This window comes from Haliotis rufescens, unplaced genomic scaffold (genome assembly GCF_023055435.1).
Source record: "Haliotis rufescens isolate VD_foot unplaced genomic scaffold, xgHalRufe1.0.p SCAF_65, whole genome shotgun sequence".
NCBI lineage: Eukaryota > Metazoa > Mollusca > Gastropoda > Lepetellida > Haliotidae > Haliotis > Haliotis rufescens.
Window position 1 is genome coordinate 2,101,703 of NW_025964356.1, and position 25,726 is coordinate 2,127,428.

Sequence of the window (25,726 nt, forward strand, 5' to 3'; positions counted from 1 at the left end):
ATTGTGACGTCACGGTAGATCTGTGTATCAGCTGTTCTAAAACAGGTTATCCTTGAATTCCTTACGTACCATTCTAGTAAGTCAAGGTAAAAGGTCCCAACAAATGAATCCCTGTCAAGTCTGGCTGGATGTCTCGCAAGTAAAAACAAGTGAAAGTATTGTGCGATCCCCATTGGCATCCTGCTACAATTTGCTTGAAGGATATGGATGATGAGGATGCCAGATTAGTTGCCAAAGTTCGAATTTCGTGGGCAGAGCTAGAACTCATAGTTGGAGGAGTATCATGTGCTTGCCGATAAATCGTTGCTGTGGTCATTTTAAGCCATCCAGCGACCAAAGCTTTAGTGATATCTTTATCTGAGTGGATCTTGCACGAGATAAATAGAGGTCTTTGACTTCAGCGATGTGGATCAGTAGTTGTCAGATAGAACCTGAGAGCTCGTTTTGGACAAAGGAGGCTTTCGGGATGATCCACTGTAGGAATAGTATAGTGTCTTTATGGCTATAAAGTCTGGTAGAGACCGCAAGGTCCAGTTGGGAGTGTGAGTGAGACTGGAATAGTCGAGAGCGTGGAGTTCAGAAACTCTAGCTGTGGTAGCCATGGCTTGTAAAAATGCTGCTTTATGGGATTATTGTAGAAGGGTAGCGTTTCCAAGAGGTTCGTATGGAGCGGCTAGTAAGGCAGACAGGACGACTGATAAATCCCATTTTGGGAAGATCCGGAGAATGTGAATATCCTCTAGGCTGAATGATCGCATGAGTCTGTTAAGTACTGGATGTGTTCCGATCATTAATCCATCAAGCTGGAGAATGGAATGGAAGGCGGATCTATATCCTTTTGGAAAGTCCACTGTGACATTAATTAGACCACATCTGGGTCTCCGGTGGACGAATTTGTTCCATCTGTTGTCATAAAGTTAGGTTGATGACGATCCTGCATGACCAAGTTGGAGCGATGAGGATGACTGTGCAATCTGTGACAATCTGTGACCTTGTCTAGGAGAGACCATGGTGGGAACGCATACAAAAACATTCCTATCCAATCCATGGAGAGTGCATCTATCTGGAGAGCTCTCGGATCTGGGACCGGGCTGACGTAGACCGGAAGTTGGTGGTTGCGACAGGTCGCAAAGAGGTCCAGATGCAGGGTGTCCCAAACAGAGGTTATCCTGGTAAAAACGTCTGGGTGAAGAGTCCACTCCGTTGGTACAATCCTCCCTGTTCGGGATAGGCTGTCCGCGAGTATGTTCAGTTTGGCTTGCTTCTGAATGTATCCATCACTGTAATGTTGTCTGTGGCAATCAGGATTGATGATTTGATGAGGCGATCTTTACAAGTCTGGAGAGCACAATAGATTGCTTTCATCTCTCTGCAATTAAGGTGTAGAGCTGTTTCCGTCTCGGTCCATAAACCCTGAACTTGGAGGTCGTCCATGTGAGCTCCCCAACCTGAATCTGACGCGTCTGTGTGCAGGTGGTGTTCGGGAGCTGGTAGTGTGAGATAAGACGTCCCAAATGGAGGTTATCTTGGTAAAAATGTCTTGGTAAAGAGTCCACTCCGTGGGTACAATCCCTCCTGTTCGGGATATGCTGTCCGCGAGTATGTTCAGTTTGGCTGGAATATGTCTCGTTTCAATCCGGCAGCTGAATGAGTCGGCCAAGGCAAATAAATGAGTAGTTGCTTGCTTCTGAATGTATCCATCACTGTTATGTTGTCTGTGGCAATCAGGATGGATGATTTGATGAGGCGATCTTTACAAGTCTGGAGAGCACAATAGATTGCTTTCATCCCTCTGCAATTTAGGTGTAGAGCTGTTTCCGTCTCGGTCCATAAACCCTGAACTTGGAGGTCGTCCATGTAAGCTCCCCAACCTGAATCTGGCGTGTCTGTGTGCAGGTGGTGTTCGGGAGCTGGTAGTGTGAGATAAGATCTTTAGATCTTGGCTCACGTGGAGAGGTATGAGTACCCGCTTGTCCAGGGTCTTATGTCCTAGGGAGTTGATCCAATTCTGTAGCGGGCGTAATTGTAATCGTCCTCTTCGAGTTATATCTTGTAGAGAGGACAGTGGTGGATGAGAGACATCCACCATCTGGGTTGATCATGGCTATGGACTTGTGCAACCGGTCCTCCGGGGGCAAAGATGTCCTGGGCGTAGCAGGAAGCTGGCCCCGATGTAGACATTTTCTTGTACCGGATAAATCTCTGACTTGGTCGGAGGGATAAGGAACCCGAGATAGGACATGAGTTGGGTGAGGAATGTCACATCCTGACGAAGCTGGGTGTGTTCCTGATTGGCGGCCATCTGTAAATAGACAAAGTTGATGACTGGCACCATTATTCTGGTGAATAACCAAGGAGCTACTGATATGCAAACGGTAGTACCAGGAACTCGTGCCGATGGTTGTTAACTGCAAAATGGAGGTAATTTCGTGACATGTGGAGGATTGGCACAGGAAAAATATGCATCCTCATGACTGATGGCTGATGACCCAATCTCCTGTTCCAAGTGATGAACGTAGTTACCTGACTGATTCCATCTGAAATCTTGGAGGCGGGACCAAGTACTTCTTGTTGAGAGTTTTGAGGTCTATTAACATTCTCATCTCTGTGGAATTCTTTTTTAGTACTAAAAACACCGGGGAGTAGAACCCCCAAGTTTTGTCGGTATCCCATAATCTCCGAATGGCCCGTTTGGTGGTGAGAGTCTTGATGGCAAGATCGGCAACGTCCAGTTTGGCATCTTTCAGGTGAAACCTGCGTTCCTCTGGACAGGATACATGTTGAGGGCGCTTGAGGAAGTGTAGCTTGTACCCATGATGGATAAAGTCTAAAATCCAGTGGTCAGTCGTAATGTGCATCCAATTTTCCGTGTATGACAAAAGACCTCCCACTGGACCCTGCGACGGCAGAATGTTGAATGGCGGAAGTTGTGTATCGTAATCTGTAGACAAAACCAATTCAATAGGATCTGCAACGCTTGGAGGGGGAGAAACAAGTCATCTTCTATCCCTGCGACATATGGACCTCTACGGCCAGAACCATGGCGTTTGAAGTCTTGAGTTCCGAAAACAGTCTGACGATGGCTTGTCATGATGCTGGGATGCCTGGTAGGATTCTTATCTTGATGGGATAAACTTCTTTCGCAGAGGTTCATGGAAAGAAAAATCCCTGGCTGGTTATAGTGCTCATTTAGGCGGGTACTGCGGTCCCTGTGCCTTGACTGACAGGTTGATGGTAGACACTTGAAACCTTTCTGTCGTGTCCTGTCTGACCTCATGTAGGATCGTGCCCAACTTGTTAAGACCGTCGGTGATGTCTGGCTGTGACATGACCGTCTGCTTGGCATGTTGGGAAACAATGCTCGATCTGACTTGGGACAGGAGTTGACGTTGAAGCCATAAGAGCTGGGAGGCAGTCCAGACCTGTGTAGATAGCATATCCTCTTGCATGCGGACAATCGCATCTAGCAGACAGTAGATGAGTCCCACTTGGTTCGTTCGGATGGGCATCAGTTTTTCTGGTGGCACATCAGCAAAAGTTGGCAGAGGTGGCGTCGCGTGTCGAATCCCGGCAATGAACCAGTTGAGATATGTGCCAATATCCATGGAGTACTCGTTAATTGTAGTTAAGTCCTTAACTCAGCTGGCCGGGAGCATGAGTTTGGTGTTAGGGTTTTTCAGCTTGCTGAACTCGTCATCCAGTGGCTGTGACTCCAGTAAAAAGGCGATGCATGCGTTTGATACAGCTTCTCCTGCATAGTCGGGAGTGGAAGCCGATCATCGTGTCGTTCATTTGGTCTAAGATCCTTGGCCACTTGGCCACAGTATAGTACGGTGGATGTGGGATGACTAAGACGGAAATGGCTAATGGTGTCTCGGGCATCTCCGGAGGAGGCGACTGTTCATTCTGTGGCTGCGTGGTCGGCATGTAGTGATATATAGCGTCTATCATGTCTACAAAGGATAATGCCGGTCCAAACCGGTTCCATGGGCACATAAGCAAGATCGTCCTTGTCCAATGGGATCCATGACTCCGGTATAATCTGCCTATGTGATGGCTGAGGGTCTGGCATAACAGGATCCGGACGGCTGGCCTGGTGACGTGAAGGCTGCGCCCTGTCCTTGTGCCGTCATGGTCCGTGCGGGAACCACTGGCTTGTCAAGCCATGCCCAGGAAGCCTGTTTAGGAGTCACATGGTGACCGGCTTGCTATAGTGACTGTCCGTGCTGCCCATGCGGGAGCCATACGGTTTCTTCGACAGCTCGGCTGGTCGGCTAGGGGGTAAGGCGTTCTTGCCAGTACCCTGGTCATCTCAAGACTCGGGGCATGCTGGATTCCGTTGATGACCTAAGTTTTGACGATTGCTTAACCCTGTCTGGCCTCTTGGCTGGGGAAGACTTCTGAGACTGCCACTTCTTCATCTGGTCTACCTCTGAACTGATGGCCGCCAGACGGGTGTTAATCATGTCTTCGATGGAGGCCTGTTGTTGGGCGAAGCGTCTCTCCAGCATGCTGGTCTCAAAACCCGAAGATGATTGGGCAGTTGAAGGAGTCAAAGGTGTAGAGATCATCTCTGAAGGGCCTAGATGACAACAAAAATACAGGTGTTGCCTCTAGCACACACAGGAAAGAAGGGACGTTTTTCATGCCTTTTTGCACAGAAGAACTGAAGAGCTTCATGTGCTATTAGGGGAACAACTAGTTGTGTGTAGTTGACAGTGAAGAGGACTTCTGTTGAAAATCTGAAGATTTAGTAATAGAGTGTCTGCAGCCAAAATACAGGATTTATGGCCATGATGTAATAGAGGTTAAGGATTCGCAGGAATTGTTGAAGTTAGATGGTGATCAGGTGGCGAGTATCTGTGACATGGCTGATTTTGTGTCATTGTACACCACTAGTTTTCGGTATTGACACTTGAACAGGTAATCAATGACCAGGAAAATGTTAACATGTCAAATTCAAAATTTATCTAAGTGGTCTTCATTTTTTATGTCAAATGCTATTTATTTAAAACTGACCTCTGTGTGACATAATCCATCTGTGCATCACTCTTTTCTCTGTTTTGTCGAGTCTGCAAAATAAAAATATATGCAGAAGTAGATACTTCTTTAAATACAAGATAGTGTCTAAAAAGACCACCAAATGTACCTGTATATGGGCTGGAATAATACATCAAGGATAACATTGAGGTCAACAATTTCATAAATAAACAAATTACAATGATTGCAATAATTTAGGTCACAATTTGACATGGTCAACAAACATGTCTCCATAACTGGAGCAACAGCTGTTAGTTTCTTAATTTGCTGGACATCAGTTTGCTAACACAGATTCCAGACACAACAATACCTCCAGTGCAGTTTCAAGGTATCTGGCCTGGAGTATCTTATGCTTGCAATCATATGCTGACTTGGTAGATTGGATTCATAATGTTAGATGAGAATAAAACAGTTATGATAAAACAATGTCTTGTGTCAATGTTGTTTATCTATTACTTACAGACATGAATATGCACACATGACAGCACTCTTATCAAGACTAACGTCAAATGGCCTTCGCCTAGAAACATCACAAATACATTCACACACACAACATTACTTTCCAGCCAACAAGTGAGTGAGCTCAAACTTAACATTGCATCAGAGCAGCAAACAAGTAACCCTGGCAATCACTCACTGGGCTCCACCATCTTGAATGACAACAGTTGAAAGTAACAGTTTGTTGGGTAAGGGCTTTCCACTATGGTGGCAGGTTTAGCACCATCTTTATTCACATCTTCTTTAGTCCTGACAGATTTTGTCCAATTGTTGTGGTACTATCCTACAAGGCGCATCTGAATCTTTCTGTCACTGCAATTGCCTCTGTTTGAACTATCAGCTTGAAAATATGAGTCAAATTAAAAACTTCACATTTTTAAAAGTAATCCAATATATGATATACAACGGACAAATGTATCAGAGAAGGTAATTTTTAATCATTAATGTCCAAAGAAGGAGTTCAATTAACGGTGGTAACCATAATTTTTTCCAAGCACCTACGGTATTTGGTAATAACATCAACAGTTTAAATCATAAGTCCAAGCACGAGAATCTGATGGCACACAAGTTCAGTGGCATGTATGGCCACCATGTGCGTTGACAACTGCCACACAACGCCTCCCCATGGACCTTGTGATGCTTGTGAACACATGATTGAGAAGACGACGCCATTGTTGCTGCAAAATGGTGCCAAGATCTTGCAAATTCTGTGGTTGGTTCTGGAGAGTGCGCAGACTTCTGCCAAGAGTATCCCAGATGTGTTCGATGGAATTGAGGTCGGGAGACCTTGATGGCCAGTCCATGACGTTGACTCCCGCATTCTTGTCAAAATTGCTGTGTGGGGTCTGGCATTGTTGTGTTGGAAGATCAAACCGGGTCCATGTGCTGCCATAAAAGGCAGAAGTTCTGGTGCCAGTACCTGGTTGCGGTAAGCAGCAGCGTTGAGGTTGCCACGGATGACAAGAAGCCTGGAACGTGCATTGCCACAGAAAGCACCCCACACCATGACACTTCCGCCTCGAAATCTGTCAACTTCCTGTACACAACACTGGGCGTAACGTTCATGACGGCGCCTCCACACCCTCGCCCTACCATCAGCAAATCGAAGATTAAATCAGGATTCATCACTGAAGACGACTTGATTCCAATTCCTCTGAGTCCATCATAAGTGTCGCTGTGTCCACAATTGAAGTTGACATCTGTGTAATTGAGTCAGAATCAGCCCGCAGTATGGCCGTCGTGTTTGAAGGTGAGCAGTTCTCAGACGGTTTCGAACAGTTTGCGCACTCAGTCTACCCCTAAACAGTTCATTTCTGGTTTGATGTAGCCGTCAAAAATCGGTTACGGAGGTGACATAAGACAATCTGACGATCCTCTGCATATGACGTCACACGTGGTCGACCTGGCCGAGGGCATTCAGCTGTGGTACCTGTTTGCTGTAGACGCGTCTGTAAATCATAAACAGTCCGTCGACTGCAACCCATTGTCCTTGCGACTTCAGCTACGGACGTTCCTGTCTGCAACATGCCGATGGCACGTTCATGTTGCACTTTTGAAAGGCGTGGTATGACAAATGGCCGTAAAGACTTTTGTTTCATTGTGTTTTTCTTTTTTTGTTAATGACTGCTAACAAGTATGGCTGAAAACACGTTCAGTATTATGGCCACATGACCAGTTGCACGTGAAAAACAACTTTTGCCACTATAGTGCTGTGCATATGATTTTGATCGATTCACTTGCACAAAAACGGGTGTTATCTGAAGACAATATACTGGCCATTACTGTTTAAATACACAATAAGGGCCCACAATGATAACTGGTCAAAATGTTAAAATTTTAGGATTGTGAAGTTTTTAAATTGGTTCAGTATATGTTCCATATCTTGGTAGATGGAGTTCATGTGATGATGTCAGCTTCCCCCGCGTACCAAAGGCATGCCAAAGTTGAATAAACAGATTGTGAAACTGATGATGGTGGCATATGGACATGTGCACAGTGCACAAATCAGGTGAAATTTCGCAATGTTTGTCAGGGAGAGCAGTTGGATTGGTTCATGTGATCTTAATAAATTACTGTGTATTCCAAATGAGATGGAAATTAACTTCTGAGAGGGAGAATAAATCCCTCATACCCCTTTTAAGAAGAAAACAGGCTGCACATGTATTTCTGAGTTGACACTATCTCTTGTGTCCCATTACAAAGAAAAATACATTGTTTATATCTGCAGGCCTCGAAAAATGTCTTAAACCCAACTTGTCCTGCAGGGCAAGTAGCCATTATGTTGTACTTGTCCTGCAACATTTTCACTTGCCCTCTTAAATTCTAAAAAGTTTTAAGTTCTCAGTTATTATTTCCATTTTCTGTAATTTACCTTTGATATTTATGAGAGACAGTAAAAAATAATTCAGTCACCGCCACATATGTACCTTCATCACCGACCATTCAAACTAGCTGAACATGCGCCTTGCATAGTTGGTTAGTTATTTACAGTCATCAAACAATAGTTATCATTGTGAATAATTCTAAGAATACTACCTCTATTACATCACTGCCATAAATTCCTGTTTATGCTAAGAACCACACTATAAATTTTTGATAAATTTTCAACAGACGTCCTCTTCACTGCCAACATATCTAATAGTTGTGAGGGAAACCCTATCCCTCGCCAGGGGCGCCACTGCGCATGCGCAAGACGGGAATCTCCTCACTTCTTTCAACCCACTATCCTCATCATGTAGTTGCAGATATTTGGGGAGGTGGGAGGGATTAATTCCTGATATAATAGAGGTAGTATTCTTAGAATTATTCACAATGATAACTATTGTTTGATAATTCTTGTGAATACCTTACGTCTATTACATCATTGCCAGTATACACCAGAGGGACCGGTGGGTTCTGGTATCTAGCATCCCTTAGATATTGGCTTTGTGAAGTGGTAACTCAAGGATTATATGCCAAAAGGAGCTCAAACGGAATATGTCTAATAGTCTACTTACAAGGCTAAACATAGAGAAATTTCAAACGTCATATAATGGGTATAATATCCGTGTATATATCCACCACTGTGATACTTAGACATATTATGACGTCACTTCCGGTGATGACGTCATCTGTGACATCACTTCCGGTTGTCATTCCATGCCCACTTGTGGTATATGTCTTCTATGATCTCTTATCACTTATGACGTGGTTTTCCGTTATGCCCTTTTGGATAGTGATATTTAACGTATTTTGACGTTAGTCCGGTGCGATGTCTCCCATGACGTCACTTCCGGTGGTAGTACATAGATACATCCTAGATTATCATGTAGATACCGTATATCACTTAATCCTTCGATCTCTGATTTCAGTGTTGCCACTTACCTTGTTTACTAATTCAATAGTACAACCCAGTACAAAGGTCAACTTACCCTGAGTTCATGAGGTATTCTGAAATCTTCACACACACACACCCACCCACACCACTTTTTCCCCTTTCTGGCAGAGGGGGGGAACAAGGTTACTTGGAGACTATCACCTGGGCTGCCACCAAGGGTCCCAGTGTGTATAGTCCATCCAGATCGGTCTGTATGTCTCGTAAGTAAAAGTTTGAGAACGTGTTATGGGACTTCCACTGGCAGCTAGCTACGACTTGTTCAATTGATACTGTATTCCATGTGGCTAGACTTGTTGCAAGGGCTCTGATCTCGTGAGGCCTGCAGTTTCCCCAAGTTGACATGGAGACCTGTTTCCAGTTTATAGCTATCTGCGATAACCGATTTGAGCCATCCCGCTACAGTACCCTTTGTTATGTCCTTTTCTGACGAGGGTTTGCAAGAGATAAAAAGGCTTTTTCTCTGCTTTCTGTGGGGTTGAGTTGCTGTAATGAAGTATCTCAAGGCTCTTATGGGACAAAGAAATCTGTCCGGATAGTCCACACTTTTACTTAAGATTCCGATGTTCATCACACGATCATTTAATTGAAAAAGGTAGATATCCAAATATTCCGAGAGAAAATAGACTCTGCCCACTGTGTGACCTAGGATTAACTGAGGACGAGTATCACTTTTTACTAGTATGTCCGCATTATGATGAACTAAGAAAAGTATATTTACCAAAATATTTTTATAAACCATTGTACATTTAAGTTTAAACTATTACTGACCACTAGCAACACTGAAACCATAAGAAATCTTTCTATGTACATATATCATGCTTTTATACAAAGAAAATCAAGTTTGGAAATTATATGATTGTACCAATTGCTCCTGTAATCATGATTGTACTATATGCCTGTGGCCTCCTCAGTACATTGAATAAAGAAATAAAGAATAAAAATAAAGTACTTAAGGCTGGTATTGTGTATTGCCTGTGTCCGAGTGGGCCGAAGGTTGACGACTGGTTTTTGGCAATAAATTCTGTGAGCGATCTGAACGACACTGTTTTCCATTCTTGGGTATGAGTTACAGTGGAAATGTCAATAGCGTGTAATTCTGATACACGAGCCACCGTAGCCATGGCTAGGAGAAAAGCAGTCTTCCTAGAGACTAATAGTAATGTCGCACTACTCATGGGTTCATATGGTGCTTTCATCAATGCTGACAATACTATAGATAGATCCCATTTTGGGAATGTACGTGGTACTTTAATGTCTTCCAGTGCAAAGGACTTCATGAGTTGATTCAGTACTGGGTGGGTACCTATAGATAGGCCATCGTGTTGTAATACTGATGCCAGGGCTGAGAGCCCATGGGGGAAGGGCGTACGCAAACATTCCCTCCCATTCCATAGAGAGAGCGTCGACCTTGAGAGCTAGCGGGTCTGGTACAGGGCTGACGTAGACTGGTATTTGTTGTTGAGACATGTGGCGAATAGATCTAGGTTTGGAGTATCCCATAGGCAGGTTATCCATTTGAATATTTCAGGATGTAGTGACCATTCCGTGGGTACTATCTTGTTGTTCCGGGATAGGTAATCTGCTAGGATATTTAGCTTGCCCGGTATGTGTCTTGCTTCGAGTCTACCAAGGCATATAAATGTGTAACCTCCTTCAATGAAGGCTGAGACTTTGTGCCCCCTTGGTGCCGTATGTAAGCGACCACGGTCGAGTTGTCTGTAGCGATCTTCAGACGAGTGGTGTAGACCATCTTGCCATGCTTCTAAGGCTAGATATATCGCTCTCATTTCTAGACAATTGATGTGTAACTCCTTTTCTTGGGAGGACCATTTTCCCTGTATGGTAACATCGTCCATATGGGCACCCCAACCCTCTCCTGATGCATCTGTGTAGAGTTGATGTAGGGGGGTGGGATAGGAGAGTGGAATACCTGGCATGACATTTTGACGAGTCAGCCACCAATGAAGTTCTGAGATTTGAACTTGTGGAGGTTGGATTAAGGTTTCCAGCTCTAGGTTTTTGGTGGTATTCATCCAATTCTGCAGGGGCCGTAATTGTAGTCTGCCTCTGTAGGTTAGGTCTTGGATAGATGTGAGCATGCCTAGGCAAGACATCCACCAGCATCTCGATTTGATGGGCTGATCGAGTGCGCTTGTTATCATGTGCTCTACTCTTGCATATCTGTCCTCTGGAGGTGCTACTATGCCCTTGTTGAGTAGAAATCTTGCGCCTATGTAGGTGATGTCCTGTGTGGGTACTAGCTCTGATTTATGAGGGTGAACCAGGAATCCTTAGTGTGTTAGTAGTTGGATTAGGCACACTGTATTAAATCTGATTTGCGATTTGTCCTGATCGGCCGATAGGAAATCGTCTATGTATCCGTGTAGCCTTATGAGCTTTATATGGGCGAATCCGATGATGGGATTGGTGATCCTGGTGAATAACCATGGGGCGATGGATATGCCGAATGGTAGTACCCTGAACTGGTATCTCTGACCGTTGACTGCAAAGCATAGGTACCGACAATGACTTGCATGGATAGGGACGTGAAGATAGGCATCTTGGAGGTCTATGCTTATCATCCAATCTGCTTGTCTTAAGGCATTCTTCAACTTCTTTATAGATTCCATCTGAAAAACTGGGTGGTTTTTCCAGATAATCTTTGTTCAGGACTTTTAGGTCAATGATTAATCGCATGTCTGAAGAATTCTTCTTCGGTACCAGAAATACTGGGGAGTAGAATCTGTGAGTGGTGTCTGACTCCTTTAAGATGCTGATAGCTCCTTTTGCAAGTAGTTTTTGTATGGTCACTTCTGCTGCAATTAACTTTGGTCCTGATAGCTGGAATCGGGGTCCGGTAGGGTGGATGACTAGTCTTGGTTGTTTTGAGAAGTGAAGTTTGTATCCTTTTCTTACTACTTCGAGCAGCCATGAGTCATCTGTGATGGTCTTCCAGTTGTCTGCGTACTGCATAAGACGGCCTCAGACTGGTCCCAGGATAGGATGAATGCTGAACTTGGGTAGTCTTGGGTCGATGTCTGTGAGACCGGCTAGTTCGACTGGATTCGATGTGGTCGTATCTTTGATCTTCTGTAGTAGTATAGGTAATGGGGGTTCTGCCGCAACTCCATTGGAGCCAGATTTATATACCTTTATATTTTTTATGTAAAAATGATCATGCGATTCAACGATAGACATGAGATTCAGCTAAATTGACTCTAGCTCACCAGCACCTGGAGTCTATGATATAATTTTTTATAGGTAATGGGGGTTCTGCCGCAACTCCACTGGAGCCGGATTTATATACCTATACCACCACTACAGAGGGAATTTTTATGCCAAAATGACTATGCGATTCAACGATAGTCATCAGATTAAGTTAAATTGACTCCAGCTCACCAATACCTGGGGCCAATCAATGCTTCTATTAGTATAAAAATGATGATGCGATTCAACGATAGTCGTATTAAAAGAAACATCAATATTAATTTATAATGAATAAAATTTACTATAGTCCACGAGGATATTAGGAAGGTGTAGGAGCAATAAAAAAAAAAAAGATCTAAAGATGTAGCCAAGGATTGGTTAAAGAAACAAGCGATGTGGCAAATATACTTACTGGCACCGCGTTATATACCGAGGAAGAAGTTTGATATTTTTACAAGGAATGAAGTTCATCAGGCTGACCCCTTGTTTCTTCCCCATGATAAGGTAAGACGCAAAACGTATAAATACGCTTTAACCGTAGTGGATGTGGCTAGTCAATACAAAGAGGCTGAGCCATTAACCTCGAAAGATTCAACAGAAGTAGCTAATGCACTGAGCCGTATATATAAACGCGGAACACTAAAATGGCCAAAGCTATTTCAAGTAGATCCCGGTCGCGAGTTTATGGGATCGATAACTAAACTGTTAACAAAGCACGAGGTCGAAATCAGGCGTGGTGAAAGAGAGGCCCACCGCAGTCAAGCTATCGTCGAAAGATTTAACAGGACATTAGCGGAACGTTTGTTTGGCTATCAGTATGGGATCGAAATGAAATCCGAGCGATTGAGATCAACCGAATGGGTGACACGATTATCAGACGTTGTATCAGCGCTGAATAATGAAGTAACGAGATTAATAGGGAAGAAGCCTTCCGATGCTATTAAAATGAAATCCGTGACTTCCGAATCTTCAGCACCACGGAGAGGCAAAGAACTAAAACTTCCTGATAGAGTTAATGTAAGATATTTATACCAGTCTGGTGAACTCGAAGGAGGCCTACGTCGTGCAACCGATCCCATATGGTCCCTTAAAACATATAACATTAGTCGATTGGTTATGAAAGAAGGAGAGCCTATTCTTTATTATCTTCAAGATGGACCGGGTAGGGCATTTGTACGAGAAGAGTTGTTCATAGTTCCCAACGGTACGGTATTACCACCATAACCATAAGCATAGGTAGTTACACCATCATTATCAATCCATCTCTTTGTATCTAAGGGGGATAATGATGTCTTGTTCATTCTTAATCCATATATCCTATGATTGTAACTTCTTAAAGAGTTCATCTCGTGTTTGAACGTTCTACCGTTGAATAATGCTTCTTTATACTGTTCGTGTTTGATATGCTTTTTTACAACATACTTTTAACACCCTTAGCTTTTCTTATCTCCCCATTATCAGACTTCTTTATAGAAGACATCTTAGGTCTTAATCCGACATACTCCGCTATAGGGGTCCCAGCACATTCATCCTTCATCTTACCTAACACCTTTTTATTTACTACGCTTCTGCAGTGGATTATCTTTTGGGTAATCGCTCGTGTCGTACATATCTATTTTTTCTGCCATATCTTTATACACATCCTCGGTTTGTATTTCCATCAACAAAGAATCTGTGTCGGTATATAACACCTCGCATCTATCGCCGTATTGCTTCTTAAGTTTGTTGTAATAAAAGTCATACATTAAGTGTTTTGACAAGTCGAGAATACTCATACCGACGTACACCGGTCTGTTGAATTTTATATTACTCTTCTGCATATGCAACGCGGCTAAGTCGTTATCGAATATATGCTTCTGTTAAAAGCCGGACTGGCTATAAGTTTCCTGAGTCTTTCTTCCTCATTAGATCTGACTAATTTAACATCAACACTCTTCCTTAGATTCTCCATAGTTTTACCAAATACTGAGTTATTCATGAGCTTATATAGATTCTTTTCGAAATCGCTGGTAGCTATCTTTCTTAAATCTGTGTTCAACCTTATATAGGGCTCCATCCAAGGTCTTTGATCAAACTTTAGAACTCTGTATTACTGTGTATTTTCTTAAGTTTCATACCTAACGATAGATATAACTGGAGATTTCTGTAGTGAACTATATATTTTGTCTTATCCATCAAATTTGGTACGAGTTTTTCTACGTTAGCTAACCTACTATTACCCATCAAGGAGTGTTGATATTCCGACATCCTATCTTTATTAACCATTAATCTTTCGGGAGCTAGTGGATAACTGTTATGGTCTTTATGTAACGAACTTGGATATTCCAAGTAAACTTCTAGTATGTACCCTTTATTCACATCATTATTATTCACATCGATATCATCAACCCACTCAAAACCACCCGTGGGTAAAGGTTGACTCATAGCCCATCCGTACAAGTTGTTGACGTCGAGATATAATATGTGCGTGTCGGGTTTACTCGGATCATATCCTTCCACTAATTTATTATTAGCCTTAGAATACCTTTTCGCCGCCATCGATATACCACCTCTTAATCCTTTCTCAATAAACAAGTGCATATCGTAATCTGTGAGTAGTTTTAGTTCTACGCCGGTCTTCTTCAACAATGCTTCCTACGATAGTCCGGGACTGGAATAGTACCATGCAGGGTCCAAGCCGTATTGTTTTAAACATGTCTTTCTAAATATCTCGAATATATCGGTGAGTAACAGTACATTGGTTTTTAAGTACAGGTCGTGATAATCGCCTAAATTCTTGCAACCTAATTTATCCCAGACCGTCAGAGCGTGTTCATAATCGGCATCTGTTATTTTAGTTTCTGTTAAGTTACTATAGAATGATGCAAGGGGTGGTAATTCAGTTTCTTCGAATCTAGACCAATCATCCATATATTCGTAAGGATATACACCTTTTCTCAGCAACAAATCGCAAAGTCATCGGGATTGTTCGCATTAGCTAAATTGTCCAGGGAAGATAACAGAAACTGTACGGAGTCTATGAATCTAAGCCCATTACTTTGCTTTATTCTAGCTTTCCCATCCTTGTCCCTATAATGTATAGGTTTAGTCAACGAGAACGATATGTATTTTTACATATTATTAGGAATGCACGTTAAACCGCCGTCGGTCTTTGAGATAGCTTGCATAATGAGATGTGAATCGTATCCCCTAAGGTTGTGAAACACAACGGGGATGGGTATTGTTTGAGAATTCATTTTTAGTTTCAAGTTACACTTGTTATGAGCGGATCCCCGATAATTACCCGTGACGTGGCAATGATCTCTTACGGAATCCCCATTCAGGGGTTTGTTACAAACATGACAACTTGTTGACTTCTTATGGGCCCTCCAATTATCCCTCGTCATACACATGGGTTTCTTACGCGATAATTTTTCCCTGATTATTTTCTCTTCGTTTTGTAGATATTCTAGGAGCTTTCCCGCTGCATCGGGACCTCTGTAAATCACGGGCTGGTTTGTTTTCCCATCATACCTTACAACTATATATCCAAACCCAAAAGGAATATGTTCTTGAGTTTTGTACATAAAACTACTATCAGTATTGCGTTCGGTATTTTCTATGGGTTTCATAAGCGCTTCGAAGTCGGCGTAAATTACGTACGGTACTGGCATTTGATTACAATAATGTTCAAATTTTAATATATTTTTTCCCTCTTTAGGCATATCAATCCTGATAGCGGTCTGTCCAACACCTCTTCAGTCATTTTATGCGCTTCTAATAGATCTTGTCTGCTGTACCCATGCAGGCATCTTTCGCAGAAATATTTCTTTCCTGCATGTTTTGTTTGATCACATAATAGTCTGCTTAAACTCTTTATCCATGTACAGTGGTCCCTCGACTTAACGCTCCTCGATGTACCGCTACTCCGGATGCACCGCAGACAGACAGTAGGCATCTTTCGCAGAAATATTTCTTTTCTTTATGTTTTGTTTGATCGTATAATAGCCTGTTTAAACTCTTTATCCATGTATAATGATATTTTCCATCTTTTTCGATCAGAAATGAATTGATTCTGGGGATATGTTCCGGAGCGGAGCTTATCCTGTGTACAACAATTCCTTTAGAATGTCCGAAAACATTTATAGCTAAATTATTTTGCTTTTCAACCTTATAGATTTGTGATATTGGTGTAGGTTCATCTATACCATCGAAGTTGAGTCCATCGTTTTGGGGATAGCTAGAAGGTCTATTTGCAATTTTAGAATCTACGGGGAACAATGCAGATCTTATCATCATTCTTAAACAGTCATCGGATTTATTTTTTACGTTAATTATGGCTTTTTTCTTCTTATAATACGGGGGTAAATCTATATAAGATCCACCTTTGAAAGGCATATAATTTTCTATATCTAAATATAAACTATCGATTTATCCACACCCCAACCCGAACCTCTATTAGTCCAACGTTCTAAAGTTTCCTGCATTCTCTGAATTGATGTATCTAATGATGCCTTCATAGTATCGGATTCGGTTATAACTTCTTGATTGCTACGGAAATATGGTTCGGTATATTCGGTGCTATCGTCTGCGCTACTTTTACTCAATAACATTTTAATCGTCAGCTGGTATTTTATACTATGTAAATCATCTAACTCCTCGTTAATTTTACTCGATATGATGGGCTTAATATCGTTAACATCCATGTTGGAATTAATATCCATCTTCCAACCTCTTAGATATTTACCAACGACAGCGGATGTGGGCACAAATATTAATTCTTGTTATTGACTAACATCAACATCATTATTATTATCTAGTAAAGCGATCAATTCAGCTCTTCTCATTTCGAGAATAACCTCTCAGCCCACTGTTTCTCGCTTGAGCTTTGAGTTCTCTAACAGTCTGGGGTTTGTTGTATTCCAAACCGAGTAAATCGATCAATTCAGCTTTTCTCATTCGACAATATCCACGTAGACCACGTTGCTTTGCCATAGCCTTCAACTCTCTGACAAAAACCATTGTGGTTGAATGGTATATGCAAAATGAGTCAAATGTCTAATTGGTTGTTTTTCATATATCTAAATACGTATTCTCCCCAACCTATTCCTCTCATTGATGTAATCTCTCTTCCTAGCATAAATAATCTGGTTCCTGACCCTATCAGCACCGTGTTTCTTACATAAACAATAACGACCTTTGACCCCTATCCCACATACAGAACACGTATAGTTAATGTTTCCGAGCCTAATGTAATAATTGTGTATGCCGCAGTAAATATCAACACAGCGTCGGTTACATAGAGTTTTTTTCCCCATGAGTGTAAATCTGCACTGATTCATGGTTTATACTCTATCATATCATTTGTCTAAATGCAAATCACATCTACACTAGTGAGATGCAGTCAACCAACGCTATTTATAGATTAGCTGTCGCTCTAACTAGGTCATGGTTTATGCGTAGTTATGGTATAGCTGAAAATTGCAACAGCTGATAACCCAATTATCACAAAAATGACCTCGCGGTTTTTCTGAGCCTCTGACGGTGTATAAAACTGACTCATTGTTGGTCTTGGTGTTGGGTCAAGTTTTTTCCCATTAACGAGGAAGTATTCGTGCATGGCAGATTCGACATCCTTAAACGTTTGAATTGAATGTCCTTCCTTACGCAGTTCTTCATGAATAAAGTCTAATCTTAATGTCCTATTTCTGGCCCATTGTGACTGAGCTTTTTCGAGTTGTTCTAATGCTTTGTTATGTCGTTTACGCTCCTCTTCAACTTCTTTAGCATTTGATTCCCTCATACTAGAAAATAAAAAATTACTCCCCGAAAAAGCTAGAGCATTAACAATAGCTCCACCGACCATCATCGCAATTGTTGCCATAGTATATGAATATAAAATAATTACTTTATTATGTCTTCCGGGATAAGCCCTTGTTTGATGAGCATATCCTTTGTTGCCATTGATAATCCTATATCCAAAATCATCATACTGATATCATATCCATTAAAATCTAGCTTGGGAGGTGTGGTTTTAGTAATCATTTTAGCCATACGGGCATAGCCAATGGCCAAGCCGGTGACCACCGCTGAATGATACGTTGCGTTTACCAACATTTTACCATCTGTAACTGGAGTAGTCATGCTTCTTATAGCATTATATGGGGGCTAACCTCTAATTGAACTTGTTGTGGCATCGGGGGTGACGTTTTCTCTTCTCCGGTCTTATAAAACAACCATACAGCCGCTATACCAGCAACTCCTATTAGTGCCCATGTTTTAATATTTGAATTATTGTTTAGTTTCGCTTTCCTCGCCAGCCCACCCTTTCTACCAGCTGAGATTTTCAAAGGATTCTTTGTCACTCTGGGTTTCTCATTCACATGTTGTGCAATCTGTGGTTGTGGTATTTTCTCATTCACTATCTCTTGTGCAGTTATTTCCTCGTTCACAATCTGTTGTGGTGTCACCTGTTGAGTCTCCATTATTAGTAAGTGGGCACGTATGTTTAAATTGACAATACCTAGCCGTTATTAAAGCTGTGGTGAGTGGAGCTAAGTACATTCCGTATCTATGATAAAACTCACAGCTCACTGAGCTTATAGCGTGTTCGATGAATGGGTCTTTCTCTAGAGATTCGCATAAATACATGCGATGTTCTGCCGGGATAGGGAGAAACGTACTAGCTACGACTGTGTATAGTTGTAATATAGAAGACCCTATCCTTTTAGTCATGGTAGCTCCCAGTCTAGACTCGTAACGCTGATACAGTTTTTTAATTTCTTCGTCGGTCATGTTATCAATTTTTTCGATGGTATAATTTTCCCCCAAATATTGAGAACATTTTCTCAAAGCCGCGAGTCTTTCTCTATGTTTATCTAAAGATTTATCTGTAACTTGTTGATCAACATCAGATTCTTTGAGCATTTGTTCGATGAGTTCGTCGCATTCCATAATGTAATACCTAAGGAGATATTTAAGTCTAACATAATATAATATGGCATATCCAATACAACCCGTAATAATGAACTGTTGCGAAAGAATGATGATTTCAAACCACATTTTATGTCATATTAACCGCTAATGTTGAATTTATCGTATTTTTGCCACATTTTGTTACATTTTGCTATAATTTTGCTATATTTTTGCTACATTTTGCTAAGCAATTGCATAAGCAGCTGGTTGATCCGTTTTTAATACGAGTTTACAGTGCTTCGTTGCCAATAACAGTTTTCTGACTTTATCTCGTTCGAGCTTGGTATAAATAACATCATTTTCGCGTAAACATTCCTCGAATGAATCTCGATCTTTGCAATGAAACAGTGCTACCCATTTGGTCTGCTCTCTGAGATCTTTCAGGACAGAGTTGTATTTTTGAGTAAGTACCCAAACGCTATGTTGAGTATGCCGTCAGAAGAATGCTAAATACGAAAGCATCTTTCTTTTTTGTGAGTTCTTTACTTGCACTGCAGTCGTCTATTACGAAAAGAGTTGATTCTCCTTTGTATTTTTCGTGACATACTCGTAAACAGTCTTGTAAACAATCGCCCGTATCGACTCTGTGTACCCAGTCGTCATTCATTACCCAATCTCTCGATAGGTATGTTTTATTAACGCTTATAGTCGGGCACAGAATAATAATATGATCAAAAACGTCCCGATAATGACTTTGTAAAATATCTAGAATAAAAGCTGTTTTTCCACAGCCTGTTTTCCCGCATATGATAGCGCAGTGCGGTTCTTTAGGTAAAAGATTATTAATAGATTGCTTGCACGAATTGTCCATTCTGTATATTAAGTTGCGCATCCATTATCACGTACAAATATATGTTTAATTTACCAGCCGTTTCCTGGAGCTTCGTTATCTGTATAGTGACACCTTCGCTAGCATTTTCTATTCTCCTCCCACTGCCGTGTAGTTGGTCATCGTCCGTTGTTCGCATGTCGAGCCATAGTGCATACTTCGTGGTGAGGTATTCACCCATCGATATACCCCCGAGAGACAGATCTTTCACGACCGCATTAACTTCTGGGCTTCGTTTTATAGAAGGAAGTTTTTTAATCTCATCCCACTGGTGATACGCTAGCATTCCTTGGCTATATAGTTGATTAGGAATGCCCTCGATAGTCAATTCTACTTTTGTAATCTTGGGATTGTAGAACTTCTCAGTATTTCTTTTAAATGCATCGGAGGGGTCCTCGAACAACATTAAAATACCCTTCAACGACCTCGTAGGGACGTTTAGATTGATATTCCACATCATATCTTTTTTGTCCCTCGTGATCTTTCGATGTCGAAACACGCGATCGTACAAAATGGCTAAACTTCCTGTATACTGGTTACGAATTTGTCTGGCTAATTCGGGATCTGTTACCATATCGTACTCCAGCAAGATATTGTCAATGGAATAGCTAGCATCTTCACCACCGGTTTTGATTACTCTGCCGTTGTCATTAAAAGTGAGTTCGTATTCTAACCTATCGCCTAGGGATGCTTGATAAAAACGCATGTGGGAATCTAGTAATTCAAAGTCTAGGGGAATATAGAATCGGTAACCGAATGCGTCGGCAACGGCCTGATCTTTTACGATGGTACTATCACCACTAGAAGCATCTACGCGCAGTCTCAATGTGTTCCACTTACAAATACCTTGGTACTGTAAGATTTTCGCTCTTTATCCGTTCTCCAGAGATCCATGTAACAATAGTATACATCACTATCGTCAATACTCAAAACCTCATTAGCGCTAATTTTAATCGAGATTTTCTTAACGATAGCATGACCTATGTTCTGAACGGGCTCCCTGTTAACGTCGGTAGAAGTCAAAATAATCGTAAATGCTAGTCGGACAGTTCCCGGAACTAACACATTGTGTGCGCCGAGATTAGGAAAGCGAACCAGAAGCGTTTGATTCTGATCTATGGTACTAGGGTTATTAGTTATAGTAACAGACTGACGAATTGCTTTGACCCCTAATGGATCCCGAAGTCTATGTTGTGGGTTTAACTTGCGTCCGTATTGCGAAGACATTGTTATATTGAAATTATATAACCATATGTTTAATATAAAAATGACTGATTTTGATCTAGATGATTATGATAACCCGAATACAATCGAAGAGGGTACTGATGAAACCAGCTTAACGAATCTTAACGATGAACTTTTGAAACCAGCCGTTAATGATTATTACGATGCCTTAAAAGATGATAAAAAATATGTTAGCCTAACTGGTCGTGACTATTCAAAGTTTACGATAGATAGTAAAGGAATATTGCAACTGAGTGGCTCTCCGGATATTCATCTTAGGCATTCTCGTACTCGTAAGCCCCTAGCCTTGTCTACGATAACTAGTAAACACGGCATCAACATTGTTCGTAATGAATTAGGTTTTGTAGACTACTCACGAGAAAATCTTTCTGCGAAGACTACTAAGGTTCTTCAGACTGTGCGTGCTGAACTCGGTAACATAGATAAAGATAATTTGGAAGAAAGCTCGAAGCTGGCTTCGGACGGACTCGGAAAAATCTTGGATACCTACTACCATAATTCCACGGCCAGTGTACCACCCTCGGAGTTCAGTATTAGAGAATTACGAGGTTTTGATAAGGCAATGCAAACAATGCGGGGTGAACTCATAAATAATATAGCCAAGCTATCTGAACTAGACAAGCATATAGCTTATGAGAAAACAAACTTGAACAGGCGGGCGATGAATTCAGTAGACGCCGCGTTGCCTTGATGCCGTTGATGATTATTACAATTCCTTTAAAGATGATAGTCCTATTGGTCGTGATTATTCAAAGTTTACGGTAGATAGTAAAGGAATATTGCGAATGCGTGGCGCTCCGGATATTGATCTTATGCATTCTCGTACTTGTAAGCCCTAAGGCTTGTCTACGTTAACCGCTAAACACGGCATCAGCATTGTTCGTGATGAATTAGGTTTTGTGGACTACTCACGACGAGCAAAACTTTCCGAGAAGACTACTAAGGTTCTTAGGACTGTGCGTACTGAACTCGTTAACATAGATCATTTGGATAATTCCACATTACAGGTACCATCCTCGGAGTTCAGTATTAGGGAATTACGAGGTCTTGACAAGGCAATGCGAACAATGCGGGGAGAACTCATCAATAATATAGCCAAGCTATCCGAAATCGACAAGCATATAGCTTACGAGAAAACAAAACTTGAACAGGCAGACGATGAGATCAGTAGACGCCGCGTTGCCTTGATGCCGTTGATGATTATTACAATTCCTTTAAAGATGATAGTCCTATTGGTCGTGAGTATTCAAAGTTTACGGTAGATAGTAAAGGAATATTGCGAATGCGTGGCGCTCCGGATATTGATCTTATGCATTCTCGTACTCGTAAGCCCTAAGGCTTGTCTACGTTAACCGCTAAACACGGCATCAGCATTGTTCGTGATGAATTAGGTTTTGTGGACTACTCACAACTCACTACTACTACACTACTCACAAAATCATGAGTAAACCAGCCGCGACTCCACCTAATACAAGCGCTGTTTTTTCATCGATATGTTGTTGATTTTTAGCCGCAATATGCGGTGGTACTTGTGGTTGTGCGGCAGTAGATGGCTGTGAAACATGTGGTGTTTGTGGCTTGACTATTCCCGTTTCGCCTGTGTTTGTTTGCGTTATTAATTCGACGTTAATATCTGAATTTATGCCTGGTTTTTGTTGATCGGTAGCAATAACAATTTTGTTATTATAGCCTATCACTTGACCGATCTTAAGTTCCATATTACTCGGAGACATGTATAGTCCCGGCGCATAAACGTAATAAACGCATAAACTGTAATACATCTTGATAACGCTTTATAGACGATGGTATGTCAACTAGTGAATTAAAGGCGTCCTCCACGTTTGCGACAAACTGTTTTTGTGCATCGAGCGCCGTCCCAGAACCAATAATGGACGTTCGTGTTTGCGATTGTGCACCGAGAATTGCCCATACATAAGTTCTTATCGATTCATTAACTCTTACAAATCCTGGGTTAGTAAGATTATTTTCCATTTTATCATTAAGAAATTCATTCCAAGCGTTTGTTGTATCGTTTGGATGCACAAACTTTGTTACAATATAAGGCAAGCCACTCTTAAAACTCATAATATCTTCCCTCTAATCACTATTAAAAAGTTGCCAGTTGTTATCCCAATTATGAGTTTTTAAGAAAATATTATGTAATCTTACATAAAGTTTGCTTCTATGCGACCACCTAAGTGGATCTACTGGGTTTTTTTACCATTTCTTTAGCTAAAATATCACTTTCTTCTTTAACAGTTTTTTGTCCACTGTGTGGAACACCTAGACCATGGCTAGCTCCTTTAATACGCCAATCTTTACTCGTACAAACATTAAATTCCTGACAAATACGTTCGAATGCCCACCTATTATACGTATTATTTGTGGAATTCCACGGTGCATTCATTTCTTTAAGTATACGTCTACTCTGATAGTACACGTATTTAGTTCAAATCCTGTAGTAGCAGTATAGGTATATAAATCTGGCTCCAGTGGAGTTGCGGCAGAACCCCCATTACCTATACTACTTCTGTAGTTCTAAATCATTGTCCATTGGGCAGTCGGTAGGATCTGAAGGGGTCTGTAGATTTCTGGTTGAGCCATTTCTGGTGGTATCCCCTTAGGAGACTGCCTCTGCCTCTGCCTCTGCTTCATCCTCTCTGTGAAGTGGGATGATCATCTTTGGAGTTCCTGTACCTGGGTTGATACGATCTGTTCTCCCATGTAGAGGCTCGAAAAGAATCCCGGCCAGGATTCACATGACGAGATCTAGGATTCTGTTGTTGATGCTGAATATCTGCAGGCCGTCTCTGTATCATGGATGCCAACGAGATGGTGTTTTCTTGAAACTTTTGGCTAGTTGACGATGCAATGGCTTCCTTCACTGACTTCAGTCTTCCGTTGAATATCTGCGACGCTGTAAGTAGGTTGTGACAGCATGGATCTTCTTAACGGCTCTGGGATCATATGATGAACTTGCTGTAGTAGATGTTTTCTTTGCATGAGCAGGAACTGTGCTGACATCCAAACTTGTGCTGATTGAAGATCTTCCTGCATCTTCAGTATGTGGTCCAGTGAGCTGTGGATGAATCCGGTCTGCTGGTGTTTAAGAAATTGCCTTCTGCCTTAGACATTCCGGCTGACCTGTCCCTCTTTGGGACTCATGTGTGAAAGTAGGGTACACATATCTATTGCAAGTTTATCTTTTCTGTTCAATTTTAGCAATGGGTGGGCTGGATCTAAGCTGTTTTTGTTTAAGCATGCCTTGAGCCCGGAGGGATTTTTTCTTTGTTTTTATTTCCGGAAAACATGAATCTGTCCTGAAAACGGTTAGGGACATTTTGTGCGGATTGACTTAGGTCATGTTGGCTGTTTACTTGGCAACTTTCGAGTTTTTCGTGAGAGTTGGGCGGACTCTCAACAAATGTTATTTCTGGACATAGGTCTGCTATCTCCATTTCCAAGTTCATATTTGTCAGTCCCAAGGGCCTGGGTGATTGACGACCATGCAATTTAAGCTGGTGAGCGGCCCAAGCTTGGTGGGCGCGGAGGGTTGTGTAAAGTAGGGGACCTGTGACACAACTGAACTCGTGCTGTTTGTTGTAGAGTATATACCTGTACATGTAATCCGGTTTTATCTCAAAATGATATTCTTCCTACCCTTCTCCAACTTGGTTTGTATCTATATCCTTCTCCAACTTATTTTACATCAATACCCTTCTCCAACCTATTTTACATCAATACCCTTCTCCAACTTATTTTACATCTATACACTTTTCCAACTTATTTTACATCAATACCCTTCTCCAACTTATTTTACATCAATACCCTTCTCCAACTTATTTTACATCAATACACTTTTCCAACTTATTTTACATCAATACCCTTCTCCAACTTATTTTACATCAATACCCTTCTCCAACTTATTTTGCATTAATACCCTTCTCCAACTTCTTTTACATCAATACACTTTTCCAACTTATTTTACATCAATACCCTTTTCCAACTTATTTTACATCAATACACTTTTCCAACTTATTTTTTTCTATATATACTTCTCTAACTTACATGCATATATAATCCCTTAGTTACTGTAGTTAAAATAACTAAGCACTGTTTGATCTTAACTCAAGTTAATCCATGTCATTTATCCCGGCTTGTCCTACTACTAATTAATCATCTTGGGCTGTTCCATCATAACAACAGGCAAACCCCCTGTGTTGTTTTAACTAAGTGTAGAAGTTTTGGCATGTAGAAGTTTTGAGAGATAAACATTAGTAATCTGCCACACCAATAACAACAATTACCTGAGCTGGATAACCGTTTAAAAGGTAAAAAGTAAAGTTGGCAAGTTTAAGCCTGCCCAGCACGGTTCACTTTATGATACTTCTGTTAAATTGTCCTATCTGTATCTGCAGCCACTCACGATGTATTCTTGGTGTTTGTGACGTTCCTCATTCAATCTCTCTTCTGTTCTAAAATCCATCATCTGCAGCTGGGCCTCAAGGTCATGAACTCTGAAACATTCACTTGTACAGCTGGAGATCAAAGGAATAAGCATATACTCCGAAACGTTG

At 41.4% G+C, this 25,726-nt stretch overlaps 1 protein-coding gene across 5 annotated transcripts in view; it reads right to left on the bottom strand.

The window, feature by feature from the left end:
* Positions 1 to 25,726, bottom strand: part of LOC124118187 (rab11 family-interacting protein 4-like) — a 297,536-nt gene that overhangs the window by 107,099 nt on the left and 164,711 nt on the right. For all 5 annotated transcript variants that reach the window (XM_046480299.2, XM_048387107.1, XM_048387106.1 and 2 more), the window contains 2 exons: positions 25,576 to 25,666; positions 5,020 to 5,072 (listed from right to left, as the gene is read on the bottom strand). In XM_046480299.2, the coding sequence (XP_046336255.1) occupies positions 5,020 to 5,072; positions 25,576 to 25,666 (144 nt within the window). The remainder of the gene's footprint in view (positions 1 to 5,019; positions 5,073 to 25,575; positions 25,667 to 25,726) is intronic.